General features: G+C 38.7%; 1 protein-coding gene across 2 annotated transcripts in view; it reads left to right on the forward strand.

The window, feature by feature from the left end:
* EGFL6 (EGF like domain multiple 6) overlaps window positions 1–21,981 on the forward strand; it is a 62,049-nt gene that overhangs the window by 23,655 nt on the left and 16,413 nt on the right. The window contains exons 3-8 of one of the 2 annotated variants that reach the window (XM_081277008.1): window positions 186–278; window positions 4,850–4,969; window positions 7,636–7,755; window positions 10,276–10,410; window positions 12,199–12,321; window positions 21,147–21,473. In XM_081277008.1, coding sequence (XP_081133134.1) covers window positions 186–278; window positions 4,850–4,969; window positions 7,636–7,755; window positions 10,276–10,410; window positions 12,199–12,321; window positions 21,147–21,473 — 918 coding nt within the window. The remainder of the gene's footprint in view (window positions 1–185; window positions 279–4,849; window positions 4,970–7,635; window positions 7,756–10,275; window positions 10,411–12,198; window positions 12,322–21,146; window positions 21,474–21,981) is intronic. The other variant, XM_081277009.1, reaches the window with a different exon arrangement.

Raw genomic sequence — 21,981 nt, forward strand, 5'->3', positions numbered from 1 at the left:
CTTGATCACAAGGAAACTCTGTCCAGTATCTGAGAGGTAAAAACAAATGAGAGAGGGGGCAGATTACCCTGTATGTGTCCCCAAGAAGTTTTCTGCCAAGCAGAAGGTAACTGAATTTGACATACACACATTTCACCCTGTCAGTTTCTGTTATGTTATAGTCAGGACCTCTTTTTCCTTCACAGCTACATGTGAACCAGGATGCAAGTTTGGTGAATGCGTGGGACCAAACAAATGTAGATGCTTTCCAGGATACACCGGGAAAACCTGCAGCCAAGGTCAGTAAAACAACCCAAGATTGTAGTACAAATTCCATCAGCAGTGGGGTTGCAATGAAATATGGTACATAGGATTTCTTAGGTTATTTTAGTTAAATCTTTAAATGAATGTGATTTCAGGATGAGATTCTTCAGCCAATCTTTTCTCCTCGATAAATGTAAAACTTCTTATGTCTTTGTCAAGTACCCAATAAAATGCTTTTTTAAAATACAGAATTTTATTGTGTTTTTAAACTACCTGAGTAATGTTTGTTTTTTATTCTTAAGAACTCCAACAATGCAAAAGGTTGTAAATTAAAAATTAAGAGTCTCTACCCATAATCCTTATTATAACCATAGTTAACAGTTTGATCTAGTTCCTCAGAGTCCTTTGCTAAATGCAAAAAAATGTAAGTATTTCTCATGGGCATCTTTACCTGTCAGCATTTGCAAAGCTACTTCATACTTGTTAAGGCCCTATCCCAGTACTTAAAGTGAATATTTTTATCATCTATGAAACAAATGCTTCATTTAACCATTATTACTTACATTGTATCCAATTTTCTTCATTGCAAACATTGCTAAACCAAATATCACTTTACTACATCCTTGCACTTTTGAGTATTTGTGTCAGCTAATTGTCTAGATGGAATTGTTGGACTAAATAGTATACATATTTTTATTGTAATAGAGACATTTTGAAAAGACAATCTGTGATGTTTGTGTTTGGCTGTTTTTCTGAAGACATGAAGGTGTTTATTTATAATATCTAGAAAAGTGGTCCTCAACTTGGGTGATTTTGCCCTCCAGGAAGAGTTGTCAGATAAAATACAGATGCCCACTTAAAATTAAATTTCAAATAAACAGCAAATAATTTTATAGTACTTGTATGTTCCAAATATTGTATGGGATATACATATACTAAAAAAGTGTTACTCGGGTTGGGGATGTGGCTCAAGTGGTAACGTACTCACCTGGCATGCGCGGGGTGCTGAGTTTGATCCTCAACACCACATAAAAATAAAATAAAGATATTGTTTCCACCTAAAACTAAAAAATAAATATTAAAAAAGTGTTACTCATTTACCTGCAATTCAAATTCAACTGAAAATCATGTATTTTTATTTACCAAATCTGGGAGCCTTACCCCAAGGGATATCTGGCAGTTTTTTTTTTTTTTAAAGAGAGAGTGAGAGAGGAGAGAGAGAGAGAGAGAGAGAGAGAGAGAGAGAGAGAGAATTTTTTTTTAATATTTATTTCCTAGTTCTCGGCGGACACAACATCTTTGTTTGTATGTGGTGCTGAGGATCGAACCTGGGCCGCACGCATGCCAGGCGAGCGCGCTACCGCTTGAGCCACATCCCCAGCCCTATCTGGCAGTTTTTAAAGATATTTGGAGGGATATTTCTAGCATCTTCCTCACAGACCCTCTGTTTCAAAAGGGAGAATTGAAAAATTATGATTGCACATAATGAGAAATCCATACCTGCTAGTTTTCAAGTCCCAATAAAAATATTAACATTGAGGGAGTGATCCAATTAGCTCAAGTTTTGGAGCTGTCATTCATACAAGTGAGTCAAGACCAGGGATGCTGCTAAACATCCTACAATGCACAGGATAGCTCCCACATCAAAGAGTGAGCAGATGGAAATGTTAATAGTGCTGATGGTGAGAAATCTATGGTGAAGAAAAATGCCTAATTGGAGCAAGGGATCTCCTAATTGGAGCAGACAAGAGGTTTCACCTCGATGATTTTGTCACCTAGGAGACACTGACAATGTCTGGAAACAGTTTTGGTTGTCACAAGTGGGTGAGGGGTGCTACTGATATCTACTGGATGGATCCTAGGGATGGTACTAAATGTCCTGCAATACATCAAACAATGATCTGGCATGTCAACAGAGGTTGAGAAACCCTGGCATGAAGAAACAAGCTATAATTATGAAAGTGTCCCCTGTCCTATAACAAAGATCAGCAAATCAAGTTAAGTTGCCCTTAAGAAAAAAAAAAGAGTACATGTATATGGCATAACTTGGCATGAACATACTTTATATACAGAGATACAAAAAATGTGCTCTATATGTGTAATAAGGATTGTAATGCAGTCCAGTGTTGTCGTGTATTTATTTAAAAAAGAAAGAAAGGCTGCCAGGGTTCTAAAAGGGAGGGTGACATTTCAGCAACAGGCACACTCTACTCTACCATTCCCAACCCTAGCTGCTTAACCCAAAGTTTAGCTATATACACTGAAGTAGCCTTTTTTGAGCTGCCAGCCATGCAGCCTCAGAGATGAATCTCTGAATCTCTTTAAGTCCTACCACGAACATGGAGGCTAGAGGCCTGAAGGTGCTCCTTAGAACTGCTTGAGAGAGGTGCATCAAGAATCATGTGCTCATGAGTGATAATTCAGCTGTGTCCCTTACCAGAGGCTTCATACCAGAAAATTTGCTTTTCCATATGTTTTAGATTTTGTACCAAGAGACTTTTTCAAGAGATTTGGAATTCAGACCATATTTGTCATGCTAAATTTCAAGTCGTAGTAAAATATTAACATGAAGGGAGTGGTCCAATTGGCTCCAGTTTGTGAGCTGTCTTTTCCCTACAGCCTCCCTGCTCAAGTAATCCTGATCAAAGTCCACATATATCCATTTGTGGTGGCGGGCTTCAGCCCTTGACTGATGTCTTTCCCAAAAATGTTCCTTCCAAGAGACAAGTGAGTCACCTCTGAGTTAGGGCCAAATAATGGGGTATTCCTGGGTTTTCTATTATGTCCAATCAGCTTTTTCCAGATACCCCTTTGGGAGCCATTAGGATCCATTAGGGAGATGGCAGAGTTGAAGGGTTGAGCAATGGAGAAGGAAGTTTCAAATGTTCAGCTAGGCTGTTGGGAAATCCCCATATAGGGATCTTTTCAGAAGCAAAACAATCATTTCTATCTTTTCCAGGGCACATTTTGCCCAATGCCATGCAGAATTTTTGTCTTATACAAAACTTAGTTGTTTCCTTCTTTCTGTATCTTCCTTGGGGGAGTTAAGATATGAGGCCCCCACACATGACCACATTTCCAAAGAGAAGATCCTCTACTAATGATCCCTTTTAAAGATTTCTTTTCTTTCCATATTGTTTTTTATTTTAATAAAGATAGTACCTATTTTCTTTTTTAATATTTAGTTTTTAGTTGTAGTTGGACACAATATCTTTATTTATTTTTTCTTATTTTTATGTGGTGCTGAGGATTGAACCCAGGGCCTCGCATGTGCTAGGCGAGCGCTAAACCGCTGAGCCACATCCCCAGCCCCCCAAAATAGTACCTATTCTTAATGGTTAAACAATTTTTTAGAAAACATTGGAGATCACTAAGAAAGAAGACACCCCTAATGTTAGGGAATTACAACCATGGCTAGTATTTATAGCATATCCTGGTTTTTTTTCTTTTTTACACATTTTCATTTTTATATTTTTACAAATTTGGAGTCAATGCATGCACAGAGCTTTGTAAACTTCTCTTATCACTTAACAACATCCTGTGAACATCTTTACATGGGATTAAACATGGTCTTCTGACCTTACCATCAACAACTTCCTGACAAGAATCCCTCTAGAAGCTGTGTGAACCAAAGCAATTCGGTCAGTCTGGAGCCACCCAAAATAACAATGATTGAAAGGAGGCTGTGCTGTCAGCATCTGTCATAGGTTACCTGGGAAAACATGAAAGGCAGAAATATCTAAATTGTATATTTCTAACTTTTTATTCAAGTAGTATACACAGAATTGTGCATATACCCAAGATGTATAACTCAATACATCATCTTCATAAACACCCAGATCAAAAAACAGAAAGTTAACAGCCCCACCAGAAGGACTTTTATGCCCCATCCAGTCACTTACATTACACCCCAACAAAACCATATCTTGGCCTCATCTATCATAGTGTAATGCATCTATTTAATTTTTACCAAAAATGGAATTATACAGTATGTATGTATGTACCCAGCTTCTTCCACTCAATATCATGTTTGTGAGACTCATGCATCATTGCCTGATATCCTCATTTCTTCAGTCTCATTGCTATATAGTATTCATTACATGAATACAAATCATTTATCCTTCTATTGGGAAGTGTTTTGCTTAATTCCAGTTTGGGACATTAACACTAGTGCTATTATAATAATCATTTTTTTGTGCTGAGTATCAAACCATGGCTGTGTACATGGTAGGCAAGCTCTCTAGCAGTGAGCCATACGCCACCCCAACACTAGTGCTATTATGATCATTTTAGTACATTTTTTTTGGAGAGCACAAATCCACATTTCTGTGGATTGCTAGGTCATAGATGTAGTTGAATAAAGTTTATGTAACTTTAGTACATTCTGCCAGTTTTTCTAAGGGCTTTAACCAATTTACATTCCTTCCAATGGTGAATGAATGGTCATTCCATTGCCCCACATCCTCACCAAGCCTTGAGAAGTAAGTGGTGGAGTCCAGGGTAGCCAATCAATTGTTTTCCCCAAGAAAACTTGGCATCAAGTACTCCCCATCTGGATGTTTCCTGCTTCAGGTAACCTTTCTCCATTTTCTAACTGCCCCTACAGATGTGAATGAGTGTGGAGGGAAGCCCCGGCCATGTCAGCACAGATGTGTGAATACACATGGCAGCTACAAGTGCTTCTGCCTCAGTGGCCACATGCTCATGCCAGATGCTACCTGTGCAAGTAAGTCTGAGTCTGAGCAGCCAGGCTACTCTCAATAAGTGTTTGAGGCTTGGCTCTTGACATTTAATGTTTTGGAAAAGGCTGACTTGAGTGATTAAAAAATAAAATTCTAACATCACCCTAAGCTAAAACATCTTTGGGCACTTATTTCTTTTTAAAACTTATGACCAAAAAAATCATGACATGAAATTCACCATTTTAACCATTTTTGAAATATACAATTTGATGGGCTTCAGTATCTTCACAATGCTACACAACCACCACCACTATCGTGTTTCAGAAAAATCTTTGTCACCCCAAAAGGAAACCTTAGCCATTAGCAGTCATTCCCCACTCTCCCTCCTCACAGCCCTTGGCAGCAGCTTATCTGCTTTCTGTCTCTATGGATTTGCCTCTTCTGGTCATTTACTTTGTAAATAAAAAGACTAACTGGGGGGAACAATAAATTATATAACTATGTCTGTATCTATATATATGCAGGGGTGGATTGGGTTTCATCACGAAGCTAAGCATGTTAAACAAAATGAGCATATTGTTTACATGCCATCTCAGGACATCAATCCTTCCCACCAGCTACCTTTCTCACGCTCCTTGTCCAACACCCAAAGATTAGTGGCTCTCTTTGGAAAAACATTTCTGACTCACATTCCTGAAAAGAAAAGCCCTTCTGTGATAAAGAAAACTCATGTCCTGTGGGAGGGTAGGAATCTATATCCATTCACTTATTGAGAGGAAAAAGCTTTTTGGGTTTTATGTTGCAGCTGAAAGGCAAACCCATCCTCCCTGCCTACCTTCCATCCTCCTCTCCTCTCTCCCCATCTCTCTTTCCTCCACTCTGTAGACCCTAGCAAACCTGGAGCCCATGCCTTCAGTCAGCTTCCTATGGTTGCAGTCACCTGGACTCCCCGCCTCCCCCCATCACCATCCTTGGCTTTCCCAAGGTTATAAAATCTTGCCTACTACACAGATCGCTGCCTCCTTGGCTCCTCTTTGTCCTGTCCCACTTTGGCAAAGTGCCCCCACACCAACAGTCACTCAGATCCTCCTGTAGGAAGCAAGCTTAAGAGATAAACCAGTCATTTGAAGTGTCTTTTTAAAAGAATCATTATTATAAATTAAACAGAAACCCACACTAAACAAATACATACTTTAATGAATTCTTATAAGAAGGCACAGGCATATATCTTTTTTTTAAATTTTAAGTGATCACTATAAAAGCCTAGATAGTGGTCCCATTTTGGGAGGGCTGAGGGGAGGAGGTTCTGGCAAAGTTCTATTTGGTTCTTATTTTTAAAAGATATATGCTAATGGATGTTTCTGAAACATTCCACAAGAGGTCTATCAGTGCCAAAATATATCTCCTTCAAAGGAAAGGTAGAATTATGATAACTTTGAAGATTAAGTTTAAAAGAAGATGACTAAAGAGAAAAAGAAGAAACAAAAATGAGTCATAAAAATCAGTAGGTATCTATTGCATTACCTCTATCCATGTACCCTCTTTCTACTTCTGTATATCTAGGAACTACTTGTACCTCCCTGTTTATAGCTTAAGGTATCCAAGTAGTTGCATACCTCTCTCCTGGATGCTGGTTTTATTCCACCTGGTCCCTTACAATCTGTCTTGTCCTGGGTGATTGGCATGTTGTGGAGGTGGGTGAATGGAGGGAGTATACTCACTGTGCTCCGCTGTTATAGACATTGAGATGAATTAGCCCCATGAGTTTATGATCCATATAGACTGGACCCCTATTAGGTAAGTGTAGTTTGTGACGTAAATTATTTTTAGCAAAAATGACAGAAAAATCCAAAGAAATTATCTAAGTCACTAAAAAAGTTAGAGGCAAGCATTCCAGAACTGCTCAAGGAAGACTCAGTCTCTGCCATCCTCAGAGCATTAATTTTATTCTCATGCTTGTGACCTCATAGTGACAATATGGTTCCCTCAGCCCCAGATGTCATTGAAGGTAGGCAAAACTAAGGGGATAGAGGTGATGCCAAAGAATCAATACTTCTTTCGTGTTTGTCTCATTTATCATGAGACAACATCTTTACCAGGAGCCCTGGTAAAGATTTATCTTTATATTTCTTTGGCCACACTGATTCACATGACTACTCCTTGCTGCAAAGGAAGCTGGGAAAAAGACAAGTATGTGGTTTTCCAGCCTCAGTGGTGAGAATGGCAAAAGAAAAGGGCATTCAGAATGGCTTTCAGGCAGCTGTATCTCACACATGTTTTAATATAGGTACCTGAAAGACCAAGTCTTATGATTCAAATGACTCTCATTAAGGCTATAAATGCATGGGAGATCTATGTTAACAGTGACTTTTCACCCTATACAGACCAACTAAATGACAAAAGTAGTGACAGGAGCACACATAGGAGGAGAGAGAGATGTAGTATGAGGGCTGTATGCCCTACCTACATACAAGTTCAATGTGTTGGCTAACAAAACAGACCATAGTTGGGATCCAGCCCAGGGGCCACCAAGAGACCACCCTTGCTCAGATTCCTTCTGGCTCTACATTTGGGACCCATATAATGAAATTTGCCCCACAATGCCAGTCTACATGGTATACTTAATGTCTCAGAATTTGAAAATAGTTTCTATGTCAGCATGTTTTTTTTATTTCAAGAGAGGCAGGCTCATCCTTTTCTACTTTTTCAGACTCTAGGACATGTGCCCGGACAAACTGTCAGTATGGCTGTGAAGACACAGAGGAAGGGCCACGGTGCCTGTGTCCATCCTCAGGACTCCACCTGGCTTCAAATGGAAGAGTCTGTCTAGGTAGAATATCAGGAATTGCCTCTACTTCTACTCATCACCCCTTGGCCCCCTAAACCCACTTTTTCATTTATCACAATCAGGTTATTGACTTGAAATTGCAAGCTTCCAAAAGTACAGATATATGTCCATTTCTGAAACGGTGTTTTTAGCCATTTATACTCCAAACATACTTTGGGATGCTAGAAAGAACATCTCTCTAGTATTCTGATTGCCTAGTGCCATTATAGGAAAAGGATAAAGGTAATATTATGTTAGTACATTTACCCTGCATATTTCACTTCAATTACCATAAGATAGAAACTCCCCTACTCATATGTTGTCATTCAGTGAGTAACATCCCAAAGGCCACTGGGCTTTTTTCCAAGTTCTACTTAATATTTTCCTGGAAAAAAGTATTTTTTGCTATAACATTCACAAAGAAAGTACATGCCGTCTACATTATATAACTTAGCAGGTAACCAACTTCACATTGTCTTTAAAACTTTCTCTGAATTATAGAAACTAAAATATCCCATGTTTTTTTCTGATCAGAGAAAATGAGCAGATTAAATCAATATTAATCAAGGATTGATTAAATTTAAAGATATGAATGAAGGATACTTATCCATAACTTTGTATTGAATTTAATCCATACATAAGAACTTTGGTGTCCTGCTCTCTCCTTCTCTTGTTTTGTATCGTAATTTGGGGACAGAAGCTGACTGAGCAGTCCATTTGGGAGGTGATGCCAGGAAACATTGGTTGAAGAGTAGAAAAATGGCCAAGGGAAAGGAAGGTACCAGTGTCAGGTGAATTTCATGAACAGGTTAAATAATATATGGGTACCTCTGGGAGACTGGGGGAAGCTGCCTCTGAATTTTCTCTCTAGAGCAAGAATACTGGGTATTTTTTCATCAATTTCTGCCCCTTTTTGATGGGACATTGCTCTGGGACATCATTCCCCAGTATTCCCAGCCTGGCCCAAGTGAGGGTCTGAACAGAACATCACAGGTCCAGAAAGCAATAAATAGGAGGTATGGAAACTTTAAAAGCTGAAGGGCTATGTATGTAATACTCAAGGGGACCCTCAGTGATGGAAGCCACACTCTATTTATTCTGTGCTTTGGTTTCTTTGTGGATTTCAATTATGCTAAATCACCAAATTGTATATACTCATAAAACTTCATTGTATTGTACCAAATAGACATAATAGTTATAATTAAGTGAGCACATAGCCTTAATAAGGGATATCAAACCATATCAGAATGTTGAAATAGTTCTTAATCTCTGATTTAAATAAGCAAATAGCAAGATGATTTAAGAACCTTACTTCTTCAATGCAATAGAAATATGGTTCAGTCAAGGAAATGAATGTTTATTTGTCCCAAATGTATATAACTTGAAAACTGCATTTAGTAAACTCAAACAGCCAAATATGTCCTATATCAGTTAAGCACTCTAAAGTACATATACATAGGAATTAAAATTGTGTCTTCTCTTTAAGATTTAATTAGGTTCACAGAGTTAGTACTCACTGGTATAGTAATATATACATGACAAGGCTAAATCTTGGCCACAATAAATCCAAACTTCTACCCACTTCTTTGATTTGTTGAGTGCCATTTTAATTGGAAGAGAAAGCTATGTGTATGAAAGTGATCACTGAAAAGAGATTGTGGTCCATCTAACACACATTTGTTAGTTTAAGAATGCAAGATATTCGAACAGTAACCCAGCACCAACTTGCATTTTTAATCACAGGTCCAAAAAGATAACAAATCATCTACTTGATTTGATATCTGAAAGTTAAAGTAAAACTTGAGTCTTAGTTGATTAGTCAGCAGAGTTGCCAGCCCTTCTATAACATCACCCTCAATGGTAAAAAAAATAAAATAAAATAAAATAAAAAAGCACTATGCCTATTATTGGCCAAAATTGCATCCTTCCACAGTTACACTAGACCCACTATTTATGCAGAAATTCATTCCTATGTAACTACATTTCAGTGATTTGAGTTAATTTTGCAGAAGCCTTGGAGGAGTTTGAAAATGGAATAATTCTTTTGTAAACTGTAAATCTTAAATGTCTATGTATTTTGGTTGGCTTAAAGTATAGCAAACTCTTTTTGACTCTGTTTTTAAAATTGTATATGTAGTACAATGTAATCTGTGGGAGAAATATGCACCCACTCAGCACACAAGTAATGAATAAGTACCAAGTGCCAGGCACATACACCCTGCCCCAGAAGAGCCAAGTACTAACATCAGAGCAGTTATGAAGATAAGTAGTGGCATCACAGCAAGGTTTCTAAGAAAAGATGTGCATAGTGATATAAACTCCTAAAGGGAAAAGCTGTACATGTGACTGGTGAGGACCTAGAATACTTTCCAGAAGATGACATTGACACCAGATAATCAATTTATCAGGTGAGGAAACCATGCATGTGCATACACAGCACATGCTGCAGGAGAGAGTGCACACAAGCATGTGCTAGGGGTAGTTTTCTTGCCATCACTAACACCTTCTGGTTCTACACCTTAGATATTGATGAATGTGCCTCCAGTAAAGCAGTCTGCCCCTACAATAGAAGATGTGTCAATACATTTGGAAGTTACTACTGCAAGTGTCACATTGGTTTTGAACTGAAATATATCAGTGGCCGATATGACTGCATAGGTAAGATTCAATGGCACTTTTCCTTTTTTTCCTTTCCCCATCACACCTGAAAGCTTCTCTACAGATAATTCTGATGTCAATTCAATCTATTATTTAAACCATTGACTATACTGGTCAGCAAAACAACAACAACAAAGATGATATTATTCAAGTTTCTGGCACTTAGAAAACTCTAGTGACATCAATTAGGAAACCAGGTCAACAAAGACTTAAAGTAAGGACTATATCTCTATTAAGGAGGCAAATATCTTTGGATGATTCTGTGGGATTTTTTTAATTTGGTAGGTTTGGTTTTGTTTACATTTTTTGGTTCTGTCTCCATCTACACATCTAAAAATGGGAATCATAAAATGATAGTTACATTTGGTAATGGAGAACAAACAAGATCTCAGTGGTCTGTTCCTAAGTCTCCATCAGGGGGGCTTTAGTAAATTACATAAAGGATATGAGTACACATGCTCTTTCCTCTCTCTTCTTTTAGCCTTTTCATAGTTAGAGCTCCAAATAAATTGTTCCCTTTCCACAGTCCCCAAAAATCACTCTCTGATAAGATTCTCATACCAGTCAGCTATTGGCCTAATCTGTGTGTAATAAAGTATCTTATTCCGTAGTGAAGGGATTCTAAACCTCAGTGAGCACATGAGGTAGGGTATTCACAGAACCCTCATATAAATTCCTGTTGCCCTTGATATGCTACCCTACAGTGAAGGGAAATTTGGGCTTCCTCTAGATTTATATTCACATAGCATGTGTAACTAAGGTGTGTGCATAACATGGAAAGCTAACAGTTGGGAAAAACAGAGTTGTTTTCAACCCCACACTCAGGCTTTCCAGGACATGTCTTGTGCAATCGTGTTGGGGCAATCCTTGATTGCTGGGTTTTGAACAGTCTTGTGAAACCTCCACAGTTCTTCCCTCAAATCTTCTCAAACACAAAGACCATTCTACACAGGCTCATAAAACCCATATTTGTGGTGAGCTTGGACCCTGCACCCTCCTGCAAACCCATCTAGCTCTGTAATCCAATAACTCTATGTTATAGAGTGTTATCTTGTCTCCTGACACTCAAGGGGAAGTTCCACAGTTAGGGTAGGCACTCACATAGAGAGATTCACAAGAAAACAAATCTTTGAGGTTTAAAGTGATTAAGATTAGCATCTGAGCTCCCTTTTTGCTGAATTAAAAACAATAAGCCATTTTGTGTGCTTATGTCTACAAACATGTAGCTAGAAAGTGGGATGGAGTAGAGCAAAGGAACCTCTTGATTGGATGGAATTTGGCAAATTTTCCTCCTCTAAACCAGCAGACAAGCTCAGACCAGCCTGACCCTTCCTCCTGGCATGCTTTGAACAAATGCCCCTGCCTATAAGTTCAGATGATGTCAACAGTTTCTGGCTGAGCTCATCTTTTGTGAGTTAAGAGTTTCAAGCCCTTCCAAATATAGATTTTATTTTCTGAATCTGTTATTGAGTTCTAAATTAGACAAATGAGAAAGTTAAAACAAAAACCCAAATATCTTTCAGATTTCAATAGCATTCATAAGCAAGGGTTGAAATTGCTGTGGGGAAGGTGAGCTGCTGACATGCTTTCTACATACCAGGCAGGCATCAGGCAAAGTCAGGGCTCTTAGCCAATGTGCGTGGAATTTTGAACACCTCTCAGTTCTCAGGCAATACTTGGTTTGTTGAGGGTGTTGAGTGGTTGGCCTTGGAGTTGCTCAAGTAAGGGGTAGTCTTTCAGCAATCCCTGTTACCATAAAGTTGTTCACTGGAATGTTCACATTTTTAGATGTAAACGAATGTTCCATGAATACCCGTACGTGCAGCCTCCATGCCAATTGCCTCAATACCCAAGGATCCTTCAAGTGTAAATGCAAGCAGGGTTATAAAGGCAATGGATTTCAGTGTTCTGGTAAGTAGTATGGTGTTTTTGCTATTCCTACTAAAGCATTATCTCCATTTCTTCCCTTTCTCTCTTCTTCATATCTCTCATCTTCCTCTCTCTCTCTCTCTCTCTCTGTGTGTGTGTGTGTGGTGTTTAAATTTAACTCTGCCTTACCTTTGTCTTCTTTGCTAGTTAGATCATATTTCCAATACTCATGACATTGTAGGCACGAAACTAAAAGAACAGCAGGGACATATCATATTTTTCTGGACACAGCATATTTTTAAATACTGAAAAATAAGATGTATGGACAAAAGACCCCAAGAAAATTTATCTGTCAGGATAGGCTACATTATGGTGTAGTAATAAGCAATCCTTTAATGTGAATCAGGGCTTTTTCCAGAATGCACAACCAAAACAAAGTACAATGTAGTGGATATCACTTTATCTGCCATCCACAGGCCTGGATTCACTTTCTTGATTGTATAGCAGAGAGCCCCATTGTTCTTGCCACTGGTGAATTCTTTAATGATTATTAGTTAAAACTTTATAAGCCAGATGTACAACTACAAAATGCTACTGCTATGAACAACTACAACAATAATAAATGTATATTTCTCATGCACAGTATGTCTGAAGAGTTTTCAGGAGATTTCTTCTCCATATAGTCACTTAGGGACCCAAGCTGATTGAGGCCTCACCATCTTATGGTACAAGGACATAAATCCAGGGCCTTAGAATTTGTCACAACCAGGAAAGAAGCATGAACAACCATGTGCCAGATCTTAATTAATTCAGTATGTGAGTGTCTAACTTCAAGGAGCACAAAAACAATAATTGTGCTGTGTGCCCTGAGAGAGAAGAAAACTAGGAACCATTGTGAACACCTGGAATATCTGCTAACACAAGTCAGCCATGATTACAACACAAGCCATCCCCTGGTAAACAGTGTCTTACAGTGTTTAAAGTCAGCCAGATTTATCCCTCTGCTCACGTTCCTTCTAGCACTGGCTCATCATTTGACTATGTTTACTGCCCTACAGACTTCCCACATGTTCCAATAAATATGGATGCAAGTTGTCCCTTGACCTGCACCCACATCCTATGTCCCCATTTAGCCAATGCTCCTGATGATTCAATCATGCAAAAACAAACTGTATTTATCATGATGGATATTTAGTAGCAGACTCATACAGTTTTGTAGTACCCACTGGGCTGTGGTTGAATGCCACTGGACAAGAGTGTGTGCAGAAAGAAAGAAAGAAAGAAAGAAAGAAAGAAAGAAAGAAAGAAAGAAAGAAAGAAAGAAAGAAAGAAAATTAGTCTGGAAATCAAATTCTATTAGAACTGGCAGAATAACTGAGCAGCATTCAGTCTGGAAAAGCATAAATTGTGCCTGGAAATATTTTAAGAAATGCAAAATAAAAGTGGCTTCCCAGAGCAGACTAAAACCAGTGGGTAGAAAGTACATTCTTTAAAATGATGGAACAAGGAACCTCAAAGAGTAGGGGCATTTTACTGCCACATGCCTTAAGGCCAAGGGCTCTGGGAGAGATTCCTATATTGGGCTGAAGGTAGGATTAAATGACTACTCAATTGCCAGCAACTCAATGCTATGGATTCTATCACTCTAGGTAGAAGTACCCAATGATGTCCTTCTGAAGCATGATTCAGAGAGAGAGAGAAAGAGAGCTGTACTTTGGTGGGAAGGATGCCATAACCTTGGGAGGCTTCCAGGGAGGAGATGGAATAAATCAATTGTCCATACTGGATAAATGTTTGGAGACCCATACCTAACACTCTTTCGTGCCACCAAAATGTGAATATGTACATTCCAGGAACAGGAGGCCTGAATTTAAATCTGAGCTCTGCCTCCACTGGCTGTGACTTGTAGCAAGTTTCTTAACCTTTCTTAGCTCAGTTTCTCCTGTCCAAGATAAGACAGGTGCTAGTATTGGGTCAGACCACAGTCCTTTAGAGCTCCCTAACCCCAATGAGGCAGGATGGACAGTTCCATGCATATCTCTAGCCCCTGTACAGTAGACTGTGGCCTCAACACTTTCTCTAAAAGGCTACCCAGACTCCTGAAGATTTAACTCATAGATAGGGAAAGTCAATACCCCTAGAGAACCCCGCCCCCAGCCAGCGAGGGACAAGAGTCTATGGATAAATACACTACTTTCCCCATCACAAGGTAGAACAATTCTAAGTTGTCTTCAACACTGACTCCCAGACATCCCCAGTGGGAATGAACCCCATTACCCACAGTGAACCTGCCCATCAAGATACCATATTTTGTTTTTCCTCCCTTCCTATCTCACTGTCCCTTTTCTCTCATTCATTTCTGTCTCTTGGAATCACCTCCCAAATAAACCACCTACACCCAAACCCTTGTCTTAGGTTTTGCCTGGAGAACCCACACTAAGACAAATACCTCTCTCAGAAGTCCATTATGAGATTAAACAAAGTGATATAGATGGAGAACTTAGTTCATCTAGGTACAGAGTACTAGCTTCTCAATAAAGTTAACTATGGTTACTATTGTTGTTACTATTATTTAAATCAGTTGTTAGAGGCCAGCTACTCTGAAATTCTATAAAGGTAAATGGAAAATACTGTGCATACAATATAGAAGCCTCAGGAAAATAGTGGGCAACTCCCCCCCACATATCCTCTTGCCACAGTCTTGGCTGAGCACAAGATCACGAGCCACTCACAGCTTTGTAGATTCACACAGCAATTCTTTATTCCCGAACTCACACCGGCCTCTACACACATTCTGGGGAAATCCCAGTTCTGCTGCCGCCCAATTCACCTACTCCACGAGGCTTTCTTTTCCAATACTTTTTGAATCTCACGAGAACTCAACGGGAACTCAAGCAGCAGGAACGCCCTATTCCCAGCAGCAATAATCTTCAACATCCAACTTCCCTAAAACCCATATTGTCTTAAACTGGGAACGCCTTAAACTTGTCTTAAACCGGGAACGCCCTAAACCCAAGGAGCGGGATACTTCCTCAAACCTGCAGGATACACCCTAATCCTGGATCCACCCTGGTCCTTGAGCAGGGTCACCTTTCTCAAACACACATGCAATGTCACAGCGAATTTCCAAGGCAAGTCCATTTAACATGGGGTACGCTGGCAAGGAAATTTCGATGCGTCATTCCTACTTGGCAATGGCCCTCAGCATCCTCTCCCCTACCCCCAGGTCTAAGAATCAAGGGATTAGAAAGAATTTCCCAGAATAAACCTGGAGTCGTCTTTATCATCCTTTGGACCCCTTGAAACCACAATGTGTTATTCATTTCCAAAGGAAGCCAATCGCTTTAAGCATACAACTAGGCAATTGTTTGCAGCCCATGTTTTCTATATTGTAACTCAGCTCTTTGAAATTATAAATTCCACATCAGTGCAAACATTTCTTATGTGAAGACTTTCATTTTTCTTTGACGATTCAAATTTACCCCCATACTTGAGGGTAGAACAAAATTTTCTTTATTGTTTGAAACCTCAAATTTATCACACCATTCTATTCAACATCTGAAAATTATGCATTTTGTTATTCATCCATTGTGCAGCTGAATTATTTCTCTAGTCTTTCCCTAGAATGTTTACTTAAAGGAGAAAGTCATCTTTGGAGCATTCACTATATTATTTGTCCTCCCTTTTAATTTTACTTTCATTCTTTGTAAAACAAACATCTATGTTTCTGTTGAAAATTGATCTTAATGAGTCTTAACACCCATTGCTTAAAGGATAACCAAAATTCTACCCTTATGGGCATAGAAGTTATAAAAACAAAAATGAGAGAAGTGTATCCAGCATTATATAATGTCAGCTTGCAAAATACATTTATGTGTGCATGAATTGCTACTATATAATATAGAGCATTGATGTAGCAGCCTTTATTTTTCTTTTCTGCAGTGCTGAGGATGGAACTCAGGGCCTTGGCAATGCTAAGCAAGTGTTCTATTGCTGAGCTACCCATCCCCCAGCTTTTAATATAGTGACTTTTATCATGAGTTCATTGTTTTGAAAAATTCAGACGCTACACTGCAGCAACAAAGAAGAGTTGGTCAATTATCCTTATACACCATCTGGGCCCAAAGGAAGAAGCACCCTATATACATAGATGTTTGTTTTTTACCATACTAAGATAAGTGAGCTGGGTGTAGTGGCACATGCCTGTAATCCCGGCAGCTCGGAAAGCTGAGGTAGGAAGATCGTAAGTTCAAAGCCAGCCTCAGCAACTTAGCAAAGCCCTAAGCAACTTAGTGACACCCTGTCTCAAAATATAAAATAAAAAAGGTTGGAGATGTAGCTCAGTGGTTAATCCCCTCTGGGTTCAATCCCCCATATCAAAAAGAAAAAGGAATACAAGATAAGTGAATATTATTACACTGCTAAATATTTTGGTCTGGATTTGACAGCAGCTATACTTCATTCTAAGAAATTGAAAACATGGATAGTACTCAGTTGGGGCAGTAATGGTCAATTCATGAAAGGAAACTATGTCAATCAAGTTACCAGGTATTAGGTTACCTTAATTAGATCCCTGGCTTCCTAGCTTACTACCTGTGGCCTGAGAGCAAATTATTTAACTTTTAAGTACCTCAGTTTCCACATCCACAAAATAGGAATGGTAGCATCTGGCCCTTGATGTTAATTTTATAATTAAATGAAGCAATACATGCAGAAGAAACAAATATCAATCTAAAAGGCTTACCTTCCACCTATGTTCAATAAGCATGTGCTAGTAATAGGAATAATAGTGCCAAAGGTTTCTTTACCAAAATCTAACAATCATTCCCATTGAAAAGCAACTTCTTATTCAATTTATACACAATTTACCCAATAAGAGAGGTTTTTTTTTTTTTTTTTTTTTTTTAAGAGAGAGTGAGAGAGAGGGGGACAGAGAGAATTTTTTTAATATTTATTTATTTCTTCTTAGTTCTCGGCGGACACAACATCTTTGTTGGTATGTGGTGCTGAGGATCGAACCCGGGCCGCACGCACACCAGGCAAGCGCGCTACCGCTTGAGCCACATCCCCAGCCCTAATAAGAGAGGTTTTGAGAAAACCAGGCTGTCCCAATTTTTTTTTTCTTCAATTACAGCATAAACCTCAGAAATTTGGAGGCAGGGCCTGGGAATTTTATTTTTAACTCAGTAAAAGATTTTAAACCTTCTGGTGATTAATTCTAAAAATAATAGCAAACATATCCTGAGTTTGTGCCAGGCATTAATCTTAGTGCCTGACCTGTATTCACTCATTTAAACCTTTCAAAATCCTCTTCTTATCCCAATTTTTTAAATGGGGAGACTGGGGCTAAGAGTAGTTGGATATTAATTTGAGGACATATGGCTAGAGATGGAAGGAGTAAAGTCCAGGAAAGTGGGCTTAAGCATAGGGCAGTTGTGTTCATGGTGGGTGGCTAATCCCCTGTGATGGAGAAGTCCTTCTGTCGCCCTCCCCATAAAACTGTTCTGGATCAGCTTTTGTCCCATCTTAGCCCTTCCTATTTCCTGGGTCCCCTGGTACAGTACACCCTCACCTGTGGTTAAGCAACTCCTCCCAGGACTGTGTCCAAAGCTCATTTGGTGGAACATTTGTACTATCACATGATATGGGGTCATCTGATGAACTAAGTATAGGTGAATGAATGTCAAAGTCATATTCCTTCTGGGTTAGATATTCTACCTAAGAGTGATCTTCTATTAATAGTCTTATTCCAGAGATATGAGATTAAACCTAAGTTTTTCAGGTGGAAGTTTTTGACAAAATGGATTTTAGAGAAATCTCTAATCCTTCACAAGAGACTTTGTTAACTGCATCTACAAAAGACTGGCCCATAAACCTAAAGACTTTGAAATTCCCTATTTTTATGTCTGAGTGCTCCAAACAGGCCTAAGACTCTCTTACTACAAATTCCTCTCACATCTGTATATTCTCAAAAAGAAAATACAATAATCAAGAAATGTTAAGAGAAAACAATCATCAACTATGTTAAATTTTAAACAGCAGTACCTACATAAAAGCAAATCTAGTTAAGCTTATATATATGCATATCTTTTTACTGCATTTTTATCTTCGCTCAGCTTTCTCTTTACACACTAAGGGAACGAAATTGTTGGCATTACAAAGGTTATGATGTTTTGATTTTTTTTTCTTTTCAGTAGGAAAATTTGAAACTTCAAAGCAAAAACTGAAAACAGATGTTTAGGTTTGCCCAATGGGGTTGAAACCCTCTCCTCTCCTGGTTATTTATTAAAGGTCCTTAGTTTTATGTTACTGATTGCACAAAGGAAATTTACAGGGAATTGGTGTTTCCTGTTAATTTTTCATGCTGGGTACCGAGAAAAGATTCAGAAAGCTGTGGACAGAATTACACAGTGGGGCCTCCAGAGGAAGGTACATTATGATCAGCACATTAAAATCAAGACCTCTGGCAAAGGAGCTGAAACAGGCCATGTGAAGGTCAGGAAAATTAGAAATGACATACCACTGGTATTAGTACTAGTTTGTTTCATACCTATAAGTACAGTCTGTCACAATGATAAATAACTAGAATATTCATCGAAAGAAATACCACACTTTTGTCCTAGTAGCCTCAGATTGATATCAAAGTGAAAGCAATGTATTAATCAAAAGCATACATAGCAGGGCATGGTGGCACATGCCTATAAATCCTAGCAGCTCAGAGGCTGAGGCAGGAGGATCATGAGTTCAAAGCCAGCTTCAGCAACTTAGCAAAGCCCTAAGTAACTCAGTGAGACCCTGTCTCTAAATAATAAAAGTCAAAAAAGGGCTGGGGGTGTGGCTCAGTGGTTAAACACCCCTGTATTCATTCCCCAGTAACAACAAAAAAAGCATATATATTTGCTGACCCGGTGGTGCACGCCTATTATCCCAATGGTTGGGGAGGTTGAGACAGGAGGATTGTGAGTTCAAAGCCAGCCTCAGCAATGACAAGGTGCTAAGCAACTCAGTGAGATCCTGTCTCTCAATAAAATACAAAATAGGGCTGGGGACGTGGCTCCATGGTCAAGTGCCCCTGAGTTCAATCCCCGGTACCAAAAAAATATATTTTTTTCAAAGAATTTTTTAAAAATATTTGTTTAGCTGTAGATGGACACAATATTTTTATTTATTTATTTTTATGTGATGCTGAGGATTGAACCCAGTGCCTCACACATGCGAGGCAAGTGCTCCACCACTGAGCTACAGCCCCAGCCCTCAAAGCATTTTTATTTCCCCTTTCGATTACTCAAAATATTGTGAATTTCTCCTTATTTATTTTGCTGCTACTTTGGTACAGATCTAATTAGCCAAGTGATGAAGAAGGAACAAAGCAGAGGAGATTAAAACATTGCCAAGAAAATATTCTAATAACATCCTAATCCAGTTTATTTTTATCATATTCATTTTGGCACCAAAATTGATATCTACTTCTTTCTTTCACTTTCCTCTACACTGTCTCTAAGTAGTAGAATTGAGTGAATTGAGTCAAGTGTTATTGCAGTCTTTCTTGCTTAGTGTTAGACTAGCTTGGGCCTAGATATTTTATAACAAGACAATATTTGATTTTAAAGATCATTGTTTTGGGCTGGGGATGTGGCTCAAGCGGTAGCGCGCTCGCCTGGCATGCGTGCGGCCCGGGTTCGATCCTCAGCATCACATACAAAGATGTTGTGTCCACCGAAAACTAAAAAATAAATATTAAAATTCCTCTCTCTCTCTCTCTCTCTCTCTCTCTCTCTCTCTCTCTCTCTCTCTCTCTCTCTTTTTAAAAAAAAATAAATAAAGATCATTGTTTTTAATTTTTAAGAAATAAATTGCTTTTTTTACATCAGTTGGATATTTTAATTATCCTCAGTATAGCCCTGGAAAAGGGACAGGTATCATTGGATCATAGATCTCCAGAAATTTGAACCAGTCTAGAAAAAATAACCCTTAACCTTAAAATAGGAATAACCCTGCCATGGAAACAGGACTGGATAAAAGAGTCATTTATATATGCTTTACCCTCAAACCCTAGCTCTGCCTTCGATAGCTAATGAGGTTGGTCAAGTCATTTAGCATTGCCCAGTTACTTCATCTACAAAATGAGACTGTTTCGCTAACTGACCTTTTCCTACCTTTTAAGTTTTTCTACACTAACACTTTTTCCCCAGTGTTATCATTTTACCCCAGTGGATCACAGTTCAGGATAGAAGGAGTCAATCTAGAGCTATATTTTTATAGCAATTTAGTTTTGTGTTAAGAAATAGAAAAATGGATGTAAATTAGTAAATATAGAAGCCTCTCTAGAAATATTCAATAAACAAAATCATTCAGCTTTAGATAGTAGTTGGCTGAATTGAAGAAAATGAAAAGGGGAGAGAGAAAGGGGAAGGACATTGAACCACAAATCATCATGTTTGTAAGTCACAAATGGTCCATTATGGCATATATGTTTTGACCTAAGCTATAGTCGTAGTCTTTGAACATCAAATTTGTAAAAAATCTCTATGGCTACTTGAACAATATCAGGATTGAGAAAGTGCACATGAAAGCAAAAATATTAGATGAATCTAGAAAATCCATTACTTCAGGATCTGTAATCCAACTGGGTAGTAGCAAATATTTCACTAAAGTAGTTCCTGAAGCAAAATGAAGTGTGTCATTATATTAGAACTCCTTCAGACAAATATAGTTTATCCTAAAATCTCACATGTTAGAGCCCCATATGGGTTCATTTTGGATGCAGTCACCTACTATACTTTAATCCTTCTAAAATATTCCATCATTCATGAGTGATCTAATTATCAACCAATTTGGAACTTCTTACCTATTATTGTTTGTTTTAGTTATACCTGAAAATTCTGCAAGGGAAATCCTCAGAGCACCTGGGACCATCAAAGACAGAATTAAGAAGTTGCTCGCCCACAAAAATAGCATGAAAAAGAAGGTAAAAATTAAAAATGTCACCCCAGGACCCACTGGGACTCGCCACCCTAAGGTTAACTTGCAACCCTTCAGCTATGAAGAGACTGTTTCTAGGAATGGGAACTCTAATGGAGAAAATAAGAGGAATGAAGAGAGGATGAAAGAGGGGCTTGAAGAAGATAAAAGAGAAGAGAAACCCCTGAAGAATTATGTGGAGCAGGAGAAAAGCCTTCGAGGAGATGTGTTTTGTGAGTATCACCTTTATTACTTTATACATTTCATGAAAGATGAATTGTGATTCCTCCTGGAAAAATGAAAGAAGAATAGACAGTTTCACAACTTAAGTAAAATGGGAATGGGTCTTAAGTCCTAAGAAGTCAGGTTCACCTTCCACAGATACCAAACCAAGTATGCTGGGCATACTTGAGCATTCCCTGTTTGGGGCAGACTCTGTCTTCCCACTAGCAGCCCAGTAAGCTGTTTGTCCTGCAAGCACAGATGTCTAGCTGCCAAACTCTCCATAAGGCCTACCTCCCAAATCAGAGAGACCCTTGCCATGTGGATTGACCAAGCTCTACCTTTTTACTTCTTAAAGATACTTTTCACTGGCCCACTCTATGAAATGGGAACTTCACAGTTGTGTGGTTATGCTTTTAAAAGACAAAATAAAAAAAATCACGGGGGTGGTGGGAAGTTATAGTAGAGCTTAAGTTTTCTGCATGAGCTAGGTGACCACCATATCTCTCTTTTCATCAG

This window comes from Spermophilus citellus, assembly GCF_964194105.1.
Source record: "Spermophilus citellus genome assembly, chromosome: X".
NCBI lineage: Eukaryota > Metazoa > Chordata > Mammalia > Rodentia > Sciuridae > Spermophilus > Spermophilus citellus.